The following is a 21,632-nucleotide window of genomic DNA, read 5'->3' as shown; positions in this document are numbered from 1 at the left end:
CGTAAAAGTTGGTTTCGGAACGGGAACCACAAAATCCTTGGTTCCTCTGGTTCAATCTGGTGGAGACGCAAGCCGGTTTGTGGCCGGTTCGCAAGAACGAACCACGGTTCCAAGAAAGTTGAACGGCACTGGTTCTTGAACCAAGGTTCTTTTGGTGGAAAAGGCCCCAAAGTGGATTCCAGGGACTCCATTATGTGGGTTATAAATTGACCCATATAAGTCTGACTGTAACAGTGTACAAATGGAACCAAATGAACCCTAACGGGTCGACTTGGCTCCATTTGTACACTATCAGAGTTAAGGGGGAGACCTCAAAATGTAAAAGTTTGAGAACCACAGATCTAATCTACGTCTCTCCCCCTTGTCCGTTGGTTCTTCTCAATGTCTTCTCAGAGTGGATTCCAGGTACTCTGTGGGTTCCATTATGGGCCTCTAAATTGGCCCATACAAGTCTGTAACTCTTAACAGTGTACAAATGGAACCAAATGGACCCTAACGGTTCCATTTGGTTCCATTTGTACACTGCCAAGAGTTAAGGGGAGACCTCGAAATGTTGGTCCTTTCTCACAGCCAGGGGTGCCAGGCGGGGTCCATGCGACACAGGTTGTCCAGGCTGTTGGCGGCGGCCACCAGCGTGTTCACCTTGCTCTCGCCGCCCTCGAACTGGGCCAGGTTGTGGAGGCGGGTCATGATGGCCGTGACGGCCTTCTGGACCAGCGAGACCAGCTGCTGCGAGTCCATGTTCTCGGGCTGGCCGGCCGGGGACAGCGGCATGGTCGTGTCCTCCTGGGTCTTCTTGTGCCAGGCGATGATCTCGTCGCGGAGCACCGCCTTCAGGATGCCGTCCACCTACGGGAGGGAGAGAGAGAGAGAGAGAGAGAGAGAGAGAGAGAGACGCGAGGGAGAGGAGTGAGTAGGGCTGTCACAATTATTACATCATCGTCTAATCGTGATTTTTTGACATAATCGTGATTATTTTTCATAATCGTCATAATCGTTTCCATGTTGAAATTTTTTTATATATTTTAAAAAAAAAGGTCAAAAATAGTGGAAATAGCAGATCCGAGCTTGTAGACCAGCTATTTCCACTATCAAAGTTATTTTTTAAGTAGTAAGTTGTCAAATATGTCAGTAATTTCTTTGTATATTTAGGTTATGTGTCATATCTACCATGTGCAACTTCAAAGCCTAAAAGCCAAACAGAAATGTAATTATCAACGACAAAAACACAATTAAATCGTTAATCGCCAATTATTTGAGTGACAATTAATCGTCATGTAAAATGTCATATCGTGACAGCCCTAGGAGTGAGGAAGCGAGAAGAGGCTAGGCTGGCATTTTAAACCGTTAAGACCTGTGAAAAATACCTGAAAAATGTCTTCCGAATCCTAATGGTTTTCGGGAAAAACGTATGTTTCTTTATCTGTGGTGTTCAAAGTTTTTAATGTCAAGGACCCCTGGAATTGTGTGTGTTTGACAGCTGACCCCCCCCCCTCCATCTCAAAATATTTTGTTCCAGGGACCCACCAGAAGCAAAGATTCTTAACTCATTTAGTGCCACCCCTTTCACCACTAGAGGGCGCCCAGTGGCCATAGAAAATCCCATAGAGATATGCTGGTATATGCAGAAGCCCTGCAGCCATGACTTGCCTGAACACTTTCCTTTGTGCATGTACAGGAAGAGGATGAAGTTAGCTTGAAGTTAGCTATTGGCTACCAAGCATTTTAGAAGCCTTATTTTCGTCAACTTAGCCATGATTAAACCTTGCACACCTCATGCATGGGAAAAAAACAGAGAAGAATGAGCTCTAAAAAATCCAATGCAATCCTGGATTGCATTGGAGTGGATTTGTGCAGTTTGTTCAAAGCTTTCAAACAAAAAAATCCGATTGGAAATCCGTTCAGGCATTCTTGAGATAATCGCCATTATGTTTTACATGTTATGTAAACAAACATGGCTGCCCTGTATGTTAGATGGGGTTGTATGGGGGTGGAACATGCAAAATCGCGATTGAAATCATGTTCACTAGATTTGATGGGGTCCAAAAATTTTTTTTCAAAAAGGTTTTTTTCAAAAAAAAAAAAAAATATTTTTTTTTTTTTTAATATCCCGAACTAGTTCGGGATAGGCACTCTGGGATGCGATAATATATCCCGAACTAATTCGGGATAGGCATATATATATATATATATAAATATATATATATATATATATATATATATATTCAAAGATTTGCACAAATTGTCTTTTTTTGTTATAAAACCTTTTGTACTTTTTCCATAGAATCCACAATCAATTATAACAGGATAGACAAATGTATCATGAATTAAAAATAAAATAAAATAAATGTAACAACAATCATCAGGTAAATGTACAGTACAACACATTTGCACAAATTTTGACGATTTTTCAAAAATAGCAGATCTACAAGCTTGCAGCGCAGCACTCAGTGCCGCGCTGTGAGCTTGTATATCTGCTATTTTTTATAGTTAAAGCATAAAATAATGGTTAAAGTGGTCACAATCTAGAGTGACGCATTCCCGGTCTTGATGGCTTAATTGGCGGTTTCGTCGGTGTTGGAGCGGCGCGATAAAAACCTCACACTTGGTATGAAATTATGGCCAATCTGAAACATACACATTAAGCAAAGCTGTTAACTTTAATTCGGGATGTGTAAATTCTCCCTATGGTGACTTCTCAGCCTTGTTAGCAGCTCGTTACGAGGGCAGAGAGCTGAAATATACCAACAACCAAACCGAGAAGGGGCCTCCAGACCGGCAATCACCACCTAACTGTACACGCAACTGTCCTCTTCCCTTGCTTTAACCAGTTCAGAACGGGTACACATTATTGCGTATAATTATTTTATGCTTTAACTATTGAAAAATAGCAGATATACAAGCTCACAGCGCGGCACCGAGTGCCGCGCTGCGAGCTTGTAGATCTGCTATTTTTGAAAAATCGTGAAAATTTGAATTTTGACCCGATTCTATAAGTGTCTTTTTGAATCCTTCTAAGGTTTTTTGAAAAACCTATGTTTCTATGTCAGCAATCTGGCCAGCCATCGTCAAAGAAAAAGGTCCTTTTCACTTAACTGGAGCTCAGTTTGTCTGTTCTTGAGAGACTACTAAGTAAGTGGTTCTCAAACATTTTCATGTATTTGGCCACGGACCCCCATCTCAAAATATTTAGTTCCAGGTGGGGGGTACCTGGAACTAAATATTATAAAAGCAAAATTTGAGTTACAAACGTTTGCTTTAAAAACACATATATTCAAAGATTTGCACAAATTTTCACGACTTTTTCAAAAAATAGCAGATCTACAAGCTCGCAGCGCGGCACTCGGTTGTATAATATCTGCTATTTTTCAATAGTTAAAGCATTCAATAATTCTAGGCCTTAACGGGTTAAGTGTTCGTTTTGGTTTGGGGCTCCACTATATTTGAACGTGTGAATCATACGTGTCTTGTTTGTGCGCCTCTCTGTGCGATCCAGTTCCATGGCTACGAGCGTCCATTCTGCTGCACCACAAGAAATGGTGGCCCCTGGGACACGGTCTCTGGCTAGACTGACGGGACTGACGCTTTTCTTTATTTGAGTTTTCAACTCCCCCCCTGCTCCGTCCACATCACTCCATCTTAAGCCGTTTAGGCCTTGAATTATTGAATGCTTTAACTGTTGAAAAATAGCAGCTCACAAAATAGCAATAGCTCACAGCGCGGCACTCGGTGCCGCGCTGTGTATATATTGTATATATCTGCTATTTTCGAAAAATCTTGATTTTTTTTGGCAAGTCTTTGAATATATCTTTTTAAAAGCGAACATTAAGTAACTCAAATATTTGCTTCTGGGTGGTCCCTGGAACAACATATTTTGAGATGGGGGTCCGCGGCCAAATATCAAACATTTTGGAGGTCCTTGACATGAAAAGGTTTGAGCACCTCTGACAGAAACAGTTTTTTTCAAAGAAGAAACCGTAGAAGGAATTAGAAGACATTTTATAGAATCGGGTCAAAAAATATTCAAAGACAAAAATAGCAGATCTACAAGCTCGCAGCGCGGCACTCGGTGCCGCGCTGTGAGCTTGTATATCTGCTATTTTTCAAAAGTTAAAGCAAAAAAGATAATGCCTCAATAATGCGTACGCGGTCTAAGCGGGTTAAAGTACAGGGGAGGCCTATACATAGACGCCACAGGCCTGTCATTATGGCCCCCGTTTTGGATACACAAGCCAAACCTCCCACGGCTCACATATTGATGGTGTTGTTTTTGTTTAGCTGGGCCTGAGTGAGCTTCCTCTCCGCGGGTTTACCTCTGTATGGTTGAACGCCAAAACAACGGCTGGGAGAAGTTTACGGCGCAAAAAAGCCCAACGTTTCAGACGCCAAGTACTAACACAGAGCTGCTCATTGTGGAATACTTCCCAATTAAATATATCCAGAGAAGGCAGAGGTGTGTTTGTTCCCACGCAAGACAGATGACTGGACCTCACATTTGCTAAACACAATCCCCACAACACACAAACATTATCGTGGCTCATTTGCGGTTCGTTACGAAATACTTGAAAACTGATTAAACCGTCGCTATTTTAGACTCAAGTTCTGGTGCTTATGTAGAAACTTGACAAGTAGGCCTAGCACATGGTTCAAGAGTGCACGTTTTAAAGTGACATTTGGCAAAAGGGCCTTTCTGTGTGGAGTTTGCATGTTCTCCCCGTGTCTCCTAGGGTAGATACCCTCACAAAAACATGCAGTAATCCTGGTCTCTATAATGCCTCCCCCTGGCCAGCCGGGGCGCCTGATGGAGGGGAATGGAACTGGTTGGAATAACGTGTTCCTTCCACGCGCTACGTCCAACCGGGGAAGCTCCCCCTGTCAGGTGATAAGAAGCGGCCTGCTCACTCCTCATGCATTGAAGGAAGCATGAGCTCAGTTCGGGGCCCTCCCCAGGTTGGCAGAGGGAGAGTAGAGCCCAGGATTACAGCTTAGGCAATTGGCACCGGGTGAAAAAATGGGTTACAAAAATCGTGGGATAAAAATTTAAGAGAAAAAAAAAATAAAGTGACATTTAACTCATTGAGTGCCTATCCCGAATTAGTTCGGGATATATGATCGTATCACAGGGTGCCTATCCCGAACAAGTTCGGGATATAAAAAAAAAAAAAAAAAAAATTTTGAAATTTTTTTTTTTGATTTTTTTTTTTTTTTTTTTGGACCCCATCAAATCTGGTGAACATGATTTCAATCGCGATTTTGCATGTTCCACCCCCATACAACCCCATCTAACATACAGGGCAGCCATGTTTGTTTACATAACATGTAAAACATAATGGCGATTATCTCAAGAATGCCTGAACGGATTTCCAATCGGATTTTTTTGTTTGAAAGCTGTGAACAAACTGCACAAATCCACTCCAATGCAATCCAGGATTGCATTGGATTTTTCAGAGCTCATTCTTCTCTGTTTTTTTCCCATGCATGAGGTGTGCAAGGTTTAATCATGGCTAAGTTGACGAAAATAAGGCTTCTAAAATGCTTGGTAGCCAATAGCTAACTTCAAGCTAACTTCATCCTCTTCCTGTACATGCAGTCATGCACAAAGGAAAGTGTTCAGGCAAGTCATGGCTGCAGGGCTTCTGCATATACCAGCATATCTCTATGGGATTTTCTCTGGCCACTGGGCGCCCTCTAGTGGTGAAAGGGGTGGCACTAAATGAGTTAAAAGAATCTTTCAAACCAGTAAGACTCCCTAATCGGGAAGAAACTTTAGAAGGCAATCGTAGCCAATCAGGAGGAAATATGGGACATGGGACAGATCCATGTTGATGACATGACTAGAGATACTGTGTACCGCTTTGCGTGATTTTAGGCCAAAATCTGTAGGAGCAGTGTCCAAAAATGTGTGAAGAGGGCCATGTGAGAAGGTCTGTAGTAACTCTGAGGACCCCCTAGGGGTCCCGGACCCCCTGTTGAAAACCCCTGTGCTAAAGGGCATTTTGACAGGAACTCAGGAGGATCCAGGGATCGAACCAGGACGGCCACTCTACCTCCTGAGCCAGTGCCATACAGTAAAGACTTTCAAGTGGCCCCCGTGGCAGCTTTCCGTATTAGCACAAGCAGTCCAGGCGTTTCGGGCAGTATTTTGATGGAATCGTGCACTTTATGAAAGAAGCATGAAATTTGGCACACAGTTAGAACAGACCATATTGAACATTTTTGGCTATAGGGGCATCGCAGATTTGTCTTGGGAAACTTGTGGGAGCCAATCAAAGTTGGGCTCTCATAGACTTTACTATACAGTAAAATACAAAAAATAAATATGCTTTAAGTAGCATGTGAGGGGTCAAACTAGGGGGTTTTCGGGATTCTGAATCCAATGCAAACATTTGTTTTGCAGGAAAAACATTCCTTGGGCTAAAAACTGTACCCCATAAAACTATGGTTTAGTGATGGCCGTTTCTCGGAAAGGAATGTTTTTCGTGCAAAACAAATGTTTGCTTTGGATTCAGAATCCCGAAAAAACCCTAGTTTGACCCCTCACATGCTACTTAAAGCATATTTATTTTTTGTATTATTTTACTGTATAGTAAAGTCTATGAGAGCAACTTTGATTGGCTCCCACAAGTTTCCCAAGACAAATCTGCGATGCCCCTGTAGCCAAAAATGTTCTATATGGCATGTTCTAACTGTGTGCCAAATTTCATGCTTCTTTCATAAAGTGCACGATTTTTGCCTGAAATGCTCGGACTATCTGCAGATGGACTGACCTTGAAATTGGGTTGTGCGAAGCAACGCGCCACGGCAATCATGGAGGCGGTGAGCGGGCCCGAGACGCCGATGGTGGTCAGGAACTCGGAGATGTTGGGTGTCAGGCGGAACGGGACCGGTCTGTTGGCGTCCAGGTCTCCCGTGGCGTCGTTGATGTCAAAGCGGAAGTAGGAGACGTTCAACTTGCCAGTGTCCTGGAGAGAAGAGAGAGAGAGAGAGACGGATGAACATTATGCCATATTTATTTGATTTCTTCCGACATCTATCAATTTAGCATTACTCTTTAGTTAAAAGGGTACTGTCACCTAAAGGGGTACTGTCACTTTAAAAAGTCATCTTAAAATATGAGTTAATATTTTTATGATGTCATTGTGGGAATGCGCAATTATAAGCCAATCAAGTTAATTGACTGTACTTACTTGGGGGGCGAGGGGCAGATTACACTGTGACATGAGTTTCAGACTATTTCAAACCATTTTCAGAGAGACCACGTGACCTACTGTATCATACTATTATAATTGTGGGGCGTGTCAGCGGGCCTCTAAGTCATTGTTTAACAAAGGTTGTTCTTAAAGGAAGTCTAAAAGAATTCAATTATTGCCAAATACTACTATTGTTAAAATGGAAACGTGCAGCTTTGTTTCTAAACACGTTATACCGTACTTGTTAAATAGCCATGGCTGAAAATGTACAAAGTCTGGTAATTAAATTCTCCTGAATTGTAATTGAGTAAGACCACTTGAAAATTAGGGAAACGTGTCAATTGTTTTTATCATTCAAATTCGGTTGGTTAGTTATAATAACACATTATTTTCTGATGTGACAAACTTGAGAATACACTATTATTACTGACTATTATTCACTGCCACTTTAAACTTAAACATTGAATTGAGTATTTTGAAAACGCTGATGTGCGAATGTGCATCTGGTATCTTTTCTTTTGACATTTAACCACCAACAACAACAAATAAAGAAATTACACCAAAATCCCAAACAAACATTCAGGTATCCATTCCCCATTGTCCTCTGCAAGGCTGCATTAGTCATACCAGAAAATTATCAGGGTCCACACAACAGCAATACAAACGAGACAACAACTAGTACAAAATGGCCACCGCTATTGATCCAGGTGGCCACAGATGCAGTAAAAGGCCTGAGCGTCAGCGGGACATCTATAATCCTCCACTCGCGCTCCTTCTCGGCTCTCATCTCTCCTCTAGGCTCTCTGTCCCCAGTGAGTTAAGTATATACAGCCCCAGTTTCATCTTTACGCTTGCGTTTATGTGCAATAGGGCCTGTGCATGAGCAGCCATTCCGGGGAGATAAGCTCCTCTCATATGAAAAGGTGAGTGGGTCTGACAGCTTTATAGCGGCGCATTTCATTCTCTCTCTCTCTCCCCCTCTCTCTCGCTTTTCCTTTTTCTCCCTTCTGTCTTGCTGTAATTCTCTTCTCCAGGACCAGGCCTCCTTCTCTTCTCCTCTCCCTGTCTTAAGCCCCTATCAGAGTCGGTACCGCGGTGAAGAGCTATCCACCGCGGTGTAGTCTTTTTGAGTCATAAAACTACAGCGTTACTTCATTCCTCACAGTGAAGAGCTATCCACCGCGAACCCCGACACATCTCTGTTTTTACTATCAGACAGATCGGCCCATCACCCCGTTCACTGATTGGTCGATCTAGACCAGTCAGTCACAGTTATAGGACTTCACCGTGACTGACTATGATGGCCTCCACTTGTTTTCAAACTTGAGGTGGAAAGCTTTCCACCTCAAATTTGCGGTGGATAGCTCTTCACCGCAGACTCTGATCGAGGCTTTACAAGTAAAAGTCCAGATACTTGAGTAAAATTATTATTGGAATTAAAATGTACTTAAGCCATGCGACATGTTGTGAGCTTGTAGATATGCTATTTTCAGATAGCCATGGTATAAAATTAGCCAGATGGGAGGAGTCTGTTTACTAGGCTAGTATAAAATAGGGCTAAAGTGGTTTATGTACGTTTTATAATATTATAATTTATATCTGCAAAGTAACTAGTAACTAACATTTCAAATAAATGTGGTTGAGTAAAAGTACAATATTTGAATCTGAGATGTAGTGGAGTAGAAGTAAAAGTATTGGAAATGCTCTCAAGTAAAGTACAATGAACTCAAAAGTGTACTTAAGTACAGTACTTTACTAGTAAATGTACTAAGTTACATTTACACCACTGCTCCCTCCTCTCCTTCAACTGCTTCTCCGGGCCCCAAAGTCTCAGTCTCTCCTTTTCTCTCTTCTCTTCTATCATTCATCCCCTTCCTCTCTCCATTCACATTTCCCTCACTACCTCCCCCCTCCAATGTTTGTCTTTGCCTCCTGCAGGGCAAGGGGTCAAAATGAGACCATTCCGGTTGCCAAATTCTGTGCAAACTCCAAATTGTGTGTGTTTGTATACTCGGCATGTGCCTTGTGAGCTGTAGATATGGTCTCTGATATGGCATAAGGCCCCGGTAGTGGTGGCCTACCATGCGTTTTTGTTACTCAATAATAATATCTATTATAAATTGGTGCTCCTTAGTCTTACATTTTAGTGGGTGCTCTGACATTCTTTGCTGGTGCTCCTAATTTTTGAAGTTACCAGTGCTACCAAATTGGGGGAAAAAGTAAGCCATTTACCATGAGAGGGAGTGGGTTGTTGGCTGATTTACCACTGTTTCAGGGTTGTGGCACGAGGCGAAGCCACGACCCTCGAATGGTAAATTGCTTTTCTACCACTTCTACCATATAAATGAAAGAAAACACAGTTGTAACTTGCAAGGTTATTTAGTTACAATCATTGGAACACAACAGTGGGCGGGGTCCATGAGCCAACTCAAGGTTGTTGACTGATTTACCACTGTTTTAAGCCAATCAGAATCCAGTATCTGAACATGTGACCACAAGTGGTGAAAAGTACATTTTGATCTAACAGCTAACACGTGAGTGCCAGCCTGCCTGCACCAAACGTGCTCAATCTCTATGAAGGAAAAGACACGTATAGAACGAGTCAAGTCACTATAATTATTAAGGTGAGCATCAATGTAAGATCTGTACAGTATGTCCACTTTGACCTGGTGGAGTACGATGTTATAGTTATGATGTCTTGTCCTTGTGCACCCTCTGCATGCACTCTCAGAGAGAGAGAGAGAGAGAGAGAGAGAGAGAGAGAGAGAGAGAGAGAGAGAGAGAGAGAGAGAGAGAGAGAGAGAGAGAGAGAGAGAGAGAGAGAGAGAGAGTGTGTGTGTGTGTGTGTGTGTGTGTGTGTGTGTGTGTGTGTGTGTGTGTGTGTGTGTGTGTGTGCGTGTGCGTGTGTGTGTGTGTGTGTGTGTGTGCGTACACATTCTCCGTATTATAATCCTTGTGTGTCTAATGGGATCTGCGGAGTGGAACAGGCAGAGAGGGGGCTTAATGCTGCCGCTTAGCTGCCCAGAGGAACGCCTGTCAGCAAAGGCCGATTAGGATCAGAGGGGAGGGGTGGCCGCCCGACACAATCATCTTTAATAATGACTTGGAGGAAGCTGTCTGCACACATCCGGATGGACACGCGGACACGCGCACCAATGCTGTAAAAGTAACTGACACTCCGTCCACGCACACACACATGCACAGGGAATAGATAGGGCAAACAGTCCGTCTCCCCCCCCCCACCCATCTCCCTCTTTTGCCCCTCTTTTACACAGGTGCCCGCAGCCTCTTCAAATTGAAACGTTTCTGATAGCCATAGAGCACCGGGGCCTGAATATAAGGGAGGCTGTCAAAACATCCTTCTCATTGACAGCGGCTAGGCTGACTGATAGGCCCACTGTGAATGTCACGGGGGAGGATGGTAATTCATATGGCCAGATATGGAGAGGGGTAACTGTGATCTCTTAATGCATCTATGAGGCGGTATACAGATTGAATTAGCCCCTGTGACATGGATCATGCGCGCCCTTGACCGAGAGTCAAATAAGGATGTACACGCAAAAAGTCTGTGAGTGTGTTGTACTGTGTATTGTATACATGCACTATACAGTGTTTGTTTTTTTTTGCTTCCAAAATGATGATAAGAATTTGAAAAGTAAGTAAATGTAGTTTCGCTGGAGTGGAAAGTGATTGTGTCGTTGATGTATATTCAGGTTAATGAGTAAATAGAGCAGTGGTTCACAAACTTTTCAGGTCAAGACCCAAAAGAGATGTTTGCCCGGGACCCAAACTAGTGAAAACAGCCGATCTACAAGCTCACAAAGCGTTAGCTTGTAGATCGGCTATTTTCACTACTTCTTAAACATTGTTTTCTAATGGAATGGAATTGGAATTTCTTCAATTTGTCTATTTTATTTAATTAGACAAATACTTGTAATTATTCAGGAAAAGACTTTGTTTGGGAACCACTGAAATAGAGCACACTCAGTAAATAGAATTCTGTTCTGTTCTGGCTTGTCTATGTAATGTTAATCATGCAAGCCTTGCGTATCTATGAATGTGTGTGAACGCACACCCACACACACCAGATACAGCTCTCCCATCCATGTCGCCTGCTAGGTAGGACACAACTGTCCTAACCCCTCTGTGGTCCACGTAGGACACAGCTGGTGGCCGTCCTAGACATGTCACACTCACACACACACACGCTCACGCACACACAAATGCACACAAAACTGTGCCATCTGCAGTACCTCAGGGCTCAGCGTGTTTCCATCGACTAAGGATCAAAGATGTGTCCTTACGCTCCAGGTTAAATCTATGAACCTTGACTATATGATTCAAATAAGTATCTGCGCACGTGTGTGTGTGTGTGTGTGTGTGTGTGTGTGTGTGTGTGTGTGTGTGGAAGTGTGTGTGTGGGTGGGTGGGTGTGTTTGTGTGCGTGTGTGTGATCAGATCATATCCACCCAAGGAGAGTTTGAAAACTTGACCAATGATGAAAAACTCCCATACCTGCTGGGTGAAGTAAAACAATGTGCAAACAACACTGCAGCAAGATTCGTGAGCTGCTGTGATAGGAGAAGGATATCAAATGGAACACAACCATCTTAAAGACCATTGTACTGCATATATCCCTGCTCTGCCTGCATGTAACCTTGATGCATGAAAACTGTTACACTCCTTTCACTTGTACATATTTTGTTCTTGTTATCGTGTACACTTCTGCTTTGGCAATGTAAACCTATGTTTTCTCATGCCAATAAAGCCCTTTGAATTGAATTACGTTTGGTTGTGCTCGGGTGTTGCACTCGTTGTGAGCTTGTACATCGGCTATTTTCAGCATGCAACCAAGTGTAAAACTAAATCAACAGTAGTATTTGGTCAACTAAAATCCTATGATATTTAGTCGACTAAAACTAGACAAACTAAAACAGACTAAAATATGACTAAATCTAAATGAAATCTTATTCAAAAGACTATGACTAAAACTACATTTGCTGTCAAAATCAACACTAGCGCGTGTGTGTGTGTGTGTGTGTGTGTGTGTGTGTGTGTGTGTGTGTTCGTGCGTGTGCGTACCTGTGCTATCTGCAGCATCTCCGGGTTGAGCCTGTTGAGGTGCAGCATGAACTCGGCCAGGCCGATGAGGGCCAGCTGGATGGTGAACATCTTCCTGAAGGTCCAGTAGTCGGTGGCGTTGGGGAAGGTGTGCAGCGCCCACTCCTTCAGCATGCTGCGAGGCACCATGTTGCCCTGCACCTCCTTCAGGATGTCCCGGAGCACCTGGGAGGGGGGAGGAGGGAGGGGGGAGGCAGTGGCGTCAGTTCAGCAAAAGCTTGCACGCTCGCGAAGCAAGACACCAGTCATGTTGCCATACCTTAGTAACAGGCATGGTGAATTTATCTTAAGAAGTACATTTTATTTTCCCCCCTGTAGCCAAGGTATGGTAGCTGCCATACCTTGCCATATACCCAATTGACGCCTCTGGAGGGAGGGGAGGGTTTGTTTCCAATTATTCATTCAAACATTGAAAATCGTGTTTCGCTAAAACAGTGGAGTTTTCAACGGCTGATAGCTATGGATTGCAATGGTTATGGTTAAGGTTAGGTGTATCTTCCCCTGACGTTCGGCACCTCCGCGCAGCCAATCACAAGCTTCCGCTGCCTTAACGCAGTTGCCTTTTTGATACACTCGGACTGAAAAAAAAAAAAAAAAAAAAAGAAATGTCCGGGATTGCAACGACCAAATCAGTTTTTCAGTGTTTTTCTCTTCTTCTTTTCACAGAAGCAGAGAAAGCGTGTGCGTGTCTGAGATTGACCATGTCCGTGATTGACAGCTCGCCGTTTAGCAGCGCAGTGTGAGCTTGTAGATCGGCTATTTTCACCAATTGTTAAAGATTTGTTTTTTAATTTATGGGATTTCGTAGATTTTTCTTTTATTTATTCATGAAATTACGTAGAAAAATCATTGAATTCGTTTTATAATTCCTGAAAAATTTTGCTTTTTTGGGGGGGAATGTTTTTGGAAAATGTTTTGAAACAATAATAATTCAAAACAAAATGTACTGTAGGGAAGCAAAGAATTAAGGCACCCAGTGTTAGGGAAGCAGCGTTATCAGTGTGTGTACCTGGTGGCTGGCCTGCGTGCCTCTGGCCTGCACGGTGGCCAGGCGGTCGTAGTAGCGCGAGATGGGGTTGTCGTGTTCGATGCCCTTCTTGGCGCAGCGCTGCTTGTAGATCTCCACCAGGGACAGGGAGGAGGGGTTGTCCTCCACCAGCCTCATCTGCGGGGACACGGCCACCACCCGCGGCACTGGAAGAGACAGTTAACCATGTTACCTCCAATTACCAACAGGGACATTTAACCCATTTAGGCCTAGAATTATTGAATGATTTAACCAGTGAAAAATAGCAGATATACAAGCTCACAGCGCGGCACCGAGTGCCACGCTGCGAGCTTGTAGATCTGCTATTTTTGGACAAAGTCGTGAAAATGTGTGCAAATCTTTGAATATATGTATTTTCAATGAGAACGTTTGTAACTCAAATTTTTCTTCATGGGTGGTCCCTGGAACTAGATATTTTGAGATGGGGGTCCGTGGCCAAATACATATCATTTTGGGGGTCCTTCACATGAAAAGGTTTGAGAAAAACCACTGACATAGTAGTCTCTCAAGAACAGACTAACTGAGCTCCAGTTAAGTGAAAAGGACCTTTTCTTTGACGATGGCTGGCCAGATTGCTGACATAGAAACATAGGTTTTTCAAAAAACCTTAGAAGGATTCAAAAGACACTTATAGAATCGGGTAAAAATTCTAATTCTCACCATTTTTCAAAAATAGCAGATCTACAAGCTCGCAGCGCGGCACTCGGTGCCGCGCTGTGAGCTTGTATACTGTATCTGCTATTTTTCAATAGTTAAAGCATAAAATAATGATACACAATATGTGTACCCGTTCTAAATGGGTTAAAGCATGGGCGACCTAGTTACAGATGGACAGAGGGAGAACCAGTCCATTGGTGGTGGACGTTCTTTTTTTGTGTGCTGACGACATGTGACCTCAACACTGGCTTTATTACCGTCTTCTTCAAAAATGAAATGGAACCCCTTAATCCTGGGATCCCAACTATGGACATTATAGGACTTTGATTGACTGATATATCGTGTCGGAAACCGTTCGTTTTTATCATTTAAAAAGATGAACTAAACTAAACTAGTGAAAACAGCCGATCTACAAGCACACAACGCCTCGCGGTGCGAGGCGTTGTGTGCTTACTACTCTTGTGCGACCTTGTCTGATGAAGCAGGGCTTTACTTCGCGAAAAAACGTACAAATTTGAAACTTGGAGATACGAGGTTGTCTGCCCGACAGTGACGATTTACTTTATTAGACAAAAATGTAGAACAGCACAAGGACAGTCAAAACACCCCGTCTAAAAGGAACACCCCAAAAAAGCCCTTTGCGGCCTTGATTCCATTGGAGGTCCTTGGTATTCAATTCATCAACATATAAAGTAGTAGGTGAACATGTAAAACAAACAAAAGGCAAAATAGCACATCTACAAGCTCACAACACGTTACAATGCGACGCATTGTGAGCTTATTAATCGGCTAACTTCGTTATTTGTCTTTCGACAAAGTACATTACAAGGCGCTTAAGTAGTTAACTGTACTCTAATCTACTCACAGAACCTCCTCTACCAAAGCAGACATGGCCACCTACGGTATACTACACTGTACAGATAAGAAGCAACGAGGTGGAGTTTGGAAGTGTACAAAATGCCTGCTATACTATACAGCAGTTCTTTTTCTTGAGTAGAGGTTAGAGGGACGAAGAGAAAAGACAAAATAGGCTGGAGAGAGTCGAGAGAGAGAGGGGGAGGCAGGGTGGCAGAACGGACATAAATAAGGAAGGGGTTGGAGGAGCAAGGTGAAAAACAAACAACCAACCCGAGCAACTCTGTGACATTAGCAGAGTAAATAAACACTGGCCTATACACTCGCCCAAAAAAACAAGTCTTCGCGTGGTCGAAACCGCATGGTCATTAAACCTACAACCCAAGTGTACTCTGGCGGGGTGAGCGGGGGCTGTGGAGTTGTGAAATAGCTACAATAATGAGGCACTATCATTCAGCACCAAGGGCCTCCAGGGGGGGCAAAAAGGGGGGGGACGGGGGGGTTGGGGGGCCAAACCCACCCCGGCGAGACACGGCCACTTGGGGGGACGTTGCAGTCAAAACAAGTCTAAACATTTACATAACACCGAGGCACCCAGAGAGATGCTCCACACACCAGACCTTAACAGTCAGGGGGGGGGGGGGGGGGGAAATGGGTCGGACGGGACCGGTGCCTGAATTCCCCATTCGTATTTCCTCCTAAAAACAAAGCAATCAAGGGCAAGGGAAGGTGGGGTGGGGTGGGGGGAGGGTGGGCAAACATCTGGGTTGGAAGCAAACCTCTGGGGTGGTGGGGAGGGGACAGGGGGAGGACATTGGGATGAGGTACTTGAAAGATTAAAAAAAAAAATTGTATGTGTGTGTGATTGAGAGCAGGGGTGTCGCACCAAATTCGGGGGCCCTGGGTACAAGGGTTCACCGACGTTGTGTGCTTTAACTATTGAACAATAGCAGATATACAAGCTCACGGCGCGGCTGCAAGCTTGTAGATCTGCTATTTTTGGAAAAATCGTGAAAATGTTCTGAATATAGTCTGAATATTTTTGTTTGTTTCTATGTCAGTGGTGCTCAAATATTTTCATGTGAAGGACACCCAAAATGATATGTATTTGGCCACGGATGCCCATCTCAAAATATTTAGTTCCAGGGAAATTTGAGTTACAAATGTTCACTTAAAAAATGCATATATTCAAAGATTTTCACACATTTTCATGACTTTTCAAAAATAGCAGATCTACAAGATCGCAGCGTGGCACTCGGTGCCACGCTGTGAGCTTGTATATCTGCAATTTTTCAGTAGTTAAAGCATAAAATAATTACGGTCCCCTCCACCTTGGGCCCTGGTAACTCAGTCCCACCCCCCCCCCCCCACCCCCCCTTGTGACGCCCCTGATTGAGGGTGGGGGTGGGGGGTGAGAGGACGTTTTTTGAGAAGAACAATGCGGAGGTGAGGCGAGGCGAGTGACAATTGCCGCTCGGTACACAGCGACAGAGAGAGAGGAGGTCACTCCGTGAGTCACCTTTTCATCTCCAAGGATACCGAGCCCTGGGCAAACACATGCGGCACGGATGAGGACGTGTGAAACGAGAAAGGAAAAAACAAAGAAAGAAGGAGTAAAGACATCGGGGGAAAAAAACGAAACAAGACGGGCTCTAATAACGACAGGGCTCCCCTGGGAAGCTCTGCCGTCATTCTGAGATTCACAAAATAATAAAAACATAAAAAGAAGAAGAATACCCACATGCAAACAAAAGGGAAAACATATTTGGGGATTTACTTCTTGGCAGCGTGCAAGAGAAATTTGGCACAGACTGACTGGTGTGGTGGTTTGCGAGATTAGACACATACGGACACAAGGACACACAAATGGCTGGGGGACATACAACCCCTCGCTTGAAAAGGACACTGAGAGACAGAGAAAGGAAAGGATAGGAAAGAAGGAAGGAAAGGAAGGAAGGAAGGAAGGAAGGCTGTAGAGATACTGCCTACCGATATGCGTAATTTTTGGACAAAATCTGTAGTAGTCAAAAAATGTGTTTGTCAAAAAACAGCCTCATGGTGGCGCAATAAAAGGCTGATGTGAAAAATGCAGGGAAAGGGTTTTTCCTTGGCCTCTAGGGGGTGCGCTTACAAAGTTTGAAACTGATCGATGCAGTTATAGGTAAAACCACAAATCGGCCTGTTATCGCGCCACCATGAGGCTCATTTAAAAAAGTTTAACAAACTTTGGAAGCCAATCTTCGCCAATCAGGATGGAATATGCAAAATCGTCATCAGAAATGTGTTTTGCGAACATCGGCCTCATGGTGGTGCTAGAACAGGCCCATTTGAAAAATGTGGGGTCAGAGATTCTGAATTGGCATCCAGGGAGTGTGTGCGCTCATTTTGGCAGCGACCGGGCCAACGGCGACTAGATTAGGTGGTAACAAACTGCGAGGACGCACGGACGGACGGAGACGAAAACATACTCTCCCCCATGCCTTCGGTTGGTGGAGACAAATATATAAATAATATCTGTGATAGATATTTTGTATCTGTATCTTACCATCCACTTGAATGGAGACAGATATTTTTTATCTGTTTATCTGGCCCAGTGGGAATGGGCCTTAAAGGGATAAGAAACCCCACCTCTTTATTTGTTTTATCAGACTTGAGAATATGAAAAGATTTCTAAAATGTAGGCGTGGTTATCTGCCGTTGTGGGGGGAGGGGCGGAGTAATGCGTGCATATCATTGTGTTCTATCAGAGAGAGACAGAGAGAAGCTGTCGGCAGTGGGCACTTGTTGCTGTTTGGATTTCGGAAACAAATTTTAAAACCAGCCATTGGAGGCGTAAAAAGTATAAAGATTCGGCAACTCCATGTTGTATAACGAGAAAAAATGTGCAAGTATTTTACAAACAAGCTGTCTGAGCTTTTATCCATGGACAAACTTTCTCCAGCTCTGGACTGTTTACCACTGAACCTGGACACTGCGCTGTTGGCTATGTTCTGTGTAGTTGCGACCATAGGTCGCACTTACTACAGAAAGCTCCACCAGGTGTCCGTGCGTCAGTCAGTCAGTCCGTCCGTCACACGTCAGACGTCACACTTTTGCCCTGCTCATATCTCCGCAACCGTTGCCCCGATCCATGCCAGATTTTGCACACACACTCCTAACCTGCCAAACTACAACCTCCAAGGACCCCCGGAGCTCCAGGGACCCCCAGCTCCCTCGGGGACCCCCAAGTGTAAAAAATGAGCACATGTGCAAAAATTACCAAATGACCACCCCAACGGGGCTGCTCACAGGGAATTCCTGGGGACCACCCACTCCTGGTGCTCCAGAACGGATGCAAAAGTGGTGACGCCCCCAGTGGAGGACCCCCTCCACTGCAGCTCACATAAAATGCCGTAACTCGGCCTAGGAGCGTCCGGGAGAGCCGCGGCCGGTACCTATTCGTCCGCCAAGGCAACGCGGAGACCCCACCCCTCATTTCTCACATGGCCCTCTTCTAGCGCCACCTTCAGGCCGATTTTCACAACACATTTTTGCCCACTACTCCTACAGTTTTGGCCCTAAAATCACGCAAATTGCTACACAATATGTCTCCACTCATCCCATCAACATGAATCTGTCCCATATAGCCCACCTTCAGGCCGATTTTTAAAAACACATTTTTGGACACTGCTCCAGATGTTGCCCTAAAATCACGAAAATCACTACACAGTATGTCTACACTCATGTCATCAACATGGCTCAGGAAGATTTTGGAAAAACACATTTTTGCCCTATTTGTGGAGATAAGTGACCTACGGTCGCTTATCTCCCGATTAGGGAGTCTTACTGGTGTATGTGTGTGTGTGTGTGTGCGTGCGTGCGTGTCGTGACAGTGCGCGAATTGAACCATATCATTGCCCCCTATCACAGTGACTCATTTATATAATATATATTTATAGAAAAAGTGATTTTGTGTTTCATGACGTAGGCCCAAAAAGTTTGAGCCTGCTCTAACCAATCACCCGGCCCTGGCCACGCCCCTCCCTCCCCCCATGTTTCTGAGGGCTAGGTTTTACCTGTGAAGAACAGGTGTCTCTTGGTGGTCTCCTTCCTCTTCTCCAGACAGGGGTTGAGGAGCCTCAGCAGCTGCAGCACCCGCTCCTCGCGCCGCGACTCTGTCAGGCAGGCGTCGTTCATCACCAGGTAAGGGTAGATCTTGCCGTTGTGGCCGCGGATGTAAAGGCGCCGCGCCGCCGTGTTGTGCTTCTGGACGATCTCCACCCTGGGCATGAACCTGGGGGAAAAAAGATGGAGGTAAAGAGAGAGAGAGAGAGAGAAGGGTCAATTACCCGCTGAAGGCATTACATCTCCAGAAACTCATTAGATACTGTGCCTTGTTAATTAATATTTACCATCCAATATTTCAGAATTGGAGGTTAAACTCCTTGAGAATCATAATCTTGTTTTCGAGGGAGCCCTCCAAATATTTGAAAACTGTTTAGTTATGGTATAGTTTTGTACTGGTTTTCATGTGTCTAGGAGGTTGACAGTACTTCATTAGACCCCCTGGTGTGGTTGTTATGAGCAATTATGTATTGCCTTTCTATTTGGGTTTTAGCTGGAGGCTGCCACCTTGTGGGGTCAAACGTGCCGGTCCAAAAACACAGATACTTATTACATCACAGAATCAACCCCTCCCCTAATTACCATTCACCCAACATACGTGGGTGTGGCTAACTTCAGCTGGATCACCACCCACCATGACAACCACGCATACTAATGAACTGGTGGGTGTGGCCACATAAGAACATAATTTTAACTCTTTCTGTACACTTTTTGGAACCTATTATAATCATAATACCTGATAATCATGTTTTAGAGGGGAAAAAAATCATGGCACCCGCACGTTAACAGTGTTGAACCATGAACCAAAGCCTGGCAGACTGCATGTAATCGCCACGCTCTTCATTCAGCCAAAGACAACGTGGTTGTGCAGGCCTGCTTTGCGTACCTGGCGATCTTGATGTAGTAGTGCGTGGGCTTGGGCATGAGGAACTCCCCGGGGATCTCCACCTCGGCGGTCTGCGCAGAGAAGTTGCTGAGGAAGCGGCACTTCTCCTCGATGAGGAAGAACTTGGGCAGCTGCTTGGTCTTGGCCTCCAGGATCTTGATCCACTTCTTCAGCTTGGAGATGAGGTTGTGCAGCTTCATGGAGCCCGGCACGCTGAAGTCAAAGTCTGGGTGGGGAAAGAAAGGGGTGGGAGTCCACGGTCAACGACAGGGGATGTGACGATGTGAAAGATCATGTCACGGTTATTGAGACCAAAAAAAATAGTGATTTACGATATTATCGTGATAATCAAAATATCCCTTATCATAACATCCATTATCCTGGGGCGGAACATTTGCCAAAAAATAGCAGATCTACAAGCTTGCCTTGTGAGCTATTTTTTGGCAAACAGATTTGGTAGAGAGTGAAAAAAAAAGACTGTATCAAGTACATTATTAACAGGTTTGTTTTACCAATTATAGAGGGTTTAAGTGGTACCGGTTATGCAGCTCGGCAAATAAAAGGCGAATTGATCCCAGGGCATGATGGAGGACGATATCACGATAAATGCAATATCCACAACACGATTATCGTGAGTGTTTTTTATCATGATAAATGATAATATCGATTATCTTCCCATCCCTAGTCAACAACAGGGCAAGCTACAGCTGTATCGGTGTCGATTTCGTCGACTGAAACTATGGCAAATTTCTTTCGTCGACTACCCTTTTTCAGAACTTAATAAAAACTAAGCTATGATGACTAAAACCAAGACTAAATATACATACTGTATATATTTGCATTACGTCTTCTGACCTTTGTTTTATTTGCCATCATTTGCAACCCCACATGATTTTGGGTATCTGCTGCAATGAGGCAAACCAACTCATTTTATTTTTAACTCGATGAAAAGCATAGCACCTCCAGCACTGCCCCTGCCTGCTGGTCCGGTCTGCGAGGACATTTCACTGAATTATTAAATTCTTTAACCTTTTTCAACTCATAAACTCACTTCTACAAAGCTACTTTGACCCTTAACCTTGAGCCTCAAACCGTGCCCTAACCCCAACGCCGTTAAAAAGCCTCACCACGGAAGGGGAGGATTCAAAATATTGCTTCTTAATATTCTTCCTCTATGCTTTGTGTCCACATGGACCTCGCAATGATAGAAGTTCAAGAGCACACGCACACACGCGCGCCACACACACACACACACACACACACACACAGGGGTGTCGCACCAAATTCTGGGCCCTGGGTACAAGGATTCACTCACATTTTGTGCTTTAACTATTGAAAAATAGCAGATATACAAGCTCACAGCGCGGCACCGAGTGCCGCGCTGCGAGCTTGTAGATCTGCTATTTTTTAAGTCTTTGAATATTTAAAATCCTTCTAAGGCTTTTTGAAGAACCTAGGTTTCTATGTCAGTGGTGCTCAAACATTTTCATGTGAAGGACCCACAAAGTGATATGTATTTGGCTACAGACCCCCATCTCAAAATATTTAGTTCCAGGGACCCCCCCCCCCCCCCCCCGAGAAGCAAAATTTGAGTTACAAATGTTCGCTGAAAAAATACATATATTCAAAGATTTGCACACATTTTCACAACTTAAAAAAAAAATTTCAATAGCTAAAGTATGAAATAATTAAGGCCCCCTCCACCTTGGGCCCTGGTAACTCAGTCCCGCACGCACGCACACGCACACGCACACACACACACACACACACA

At 44.2% G+C, this 21,632-nt stretch overlaps 1 protein-coding gene across 2 annotated transcripts in view; it reads right to left on the bottom strand.

The window, feature by feature from the left end:
- Window positions 1–534: 534 nt before the first annotated feature.
- Window positions 535–21,632, bottom strand: part of trrap (transformation/transcription domain-associated protein) — a 216,545-nt gene continuing 195,447 nt past the window's right edge. For both annotated transcript variants that reach the window (XM_080747821.1, XM_080747822.1), the window contains exons 66-71: window positions 19,862–20,087; window positions 18,927–19,144; window positions 13,321–13,505; window positions 12,273–12,476; window positions 6,768–6,962; window positions 535–849 (exon numbers count right to left, since the gene is read on the bottom strand). In XM_080747821.1, the coding sequence (XP_080603947.1) occupies window positions 565–849; window positions 6,768–6,962; window positions 12,273–12,476; window positions 13,321–13,505; window positions 18,927–19,144; window positions 19,862–20,087 (1,313 nt within the window). In that variant the 3' untranslated portion in view covers window positions 535–564. The remainder of the gene's footprint in view (window positions 850–6,767; window positions 6,963–12,272; window positions 12,477–13,320; window positions 13,506–18,926; window positions 19,145–19,861; window positions 20,088–21,632) is intronic.

Source organism: Nannobrachium achirus (assembly GCF_963921795.1).
Source record: "Nannobrachium achirus genome assembly, chromosome: 18".
Lineage (NCBI taxonomy): Eukaryota > Metazoa > Chordata > Actinopteri > Myctophiformes > Myctophidae > Nannobrachium > Nannobrachium achirus.
This window is presented reverse-complemented; position numbering and strand designations above follow the sequence as displayed.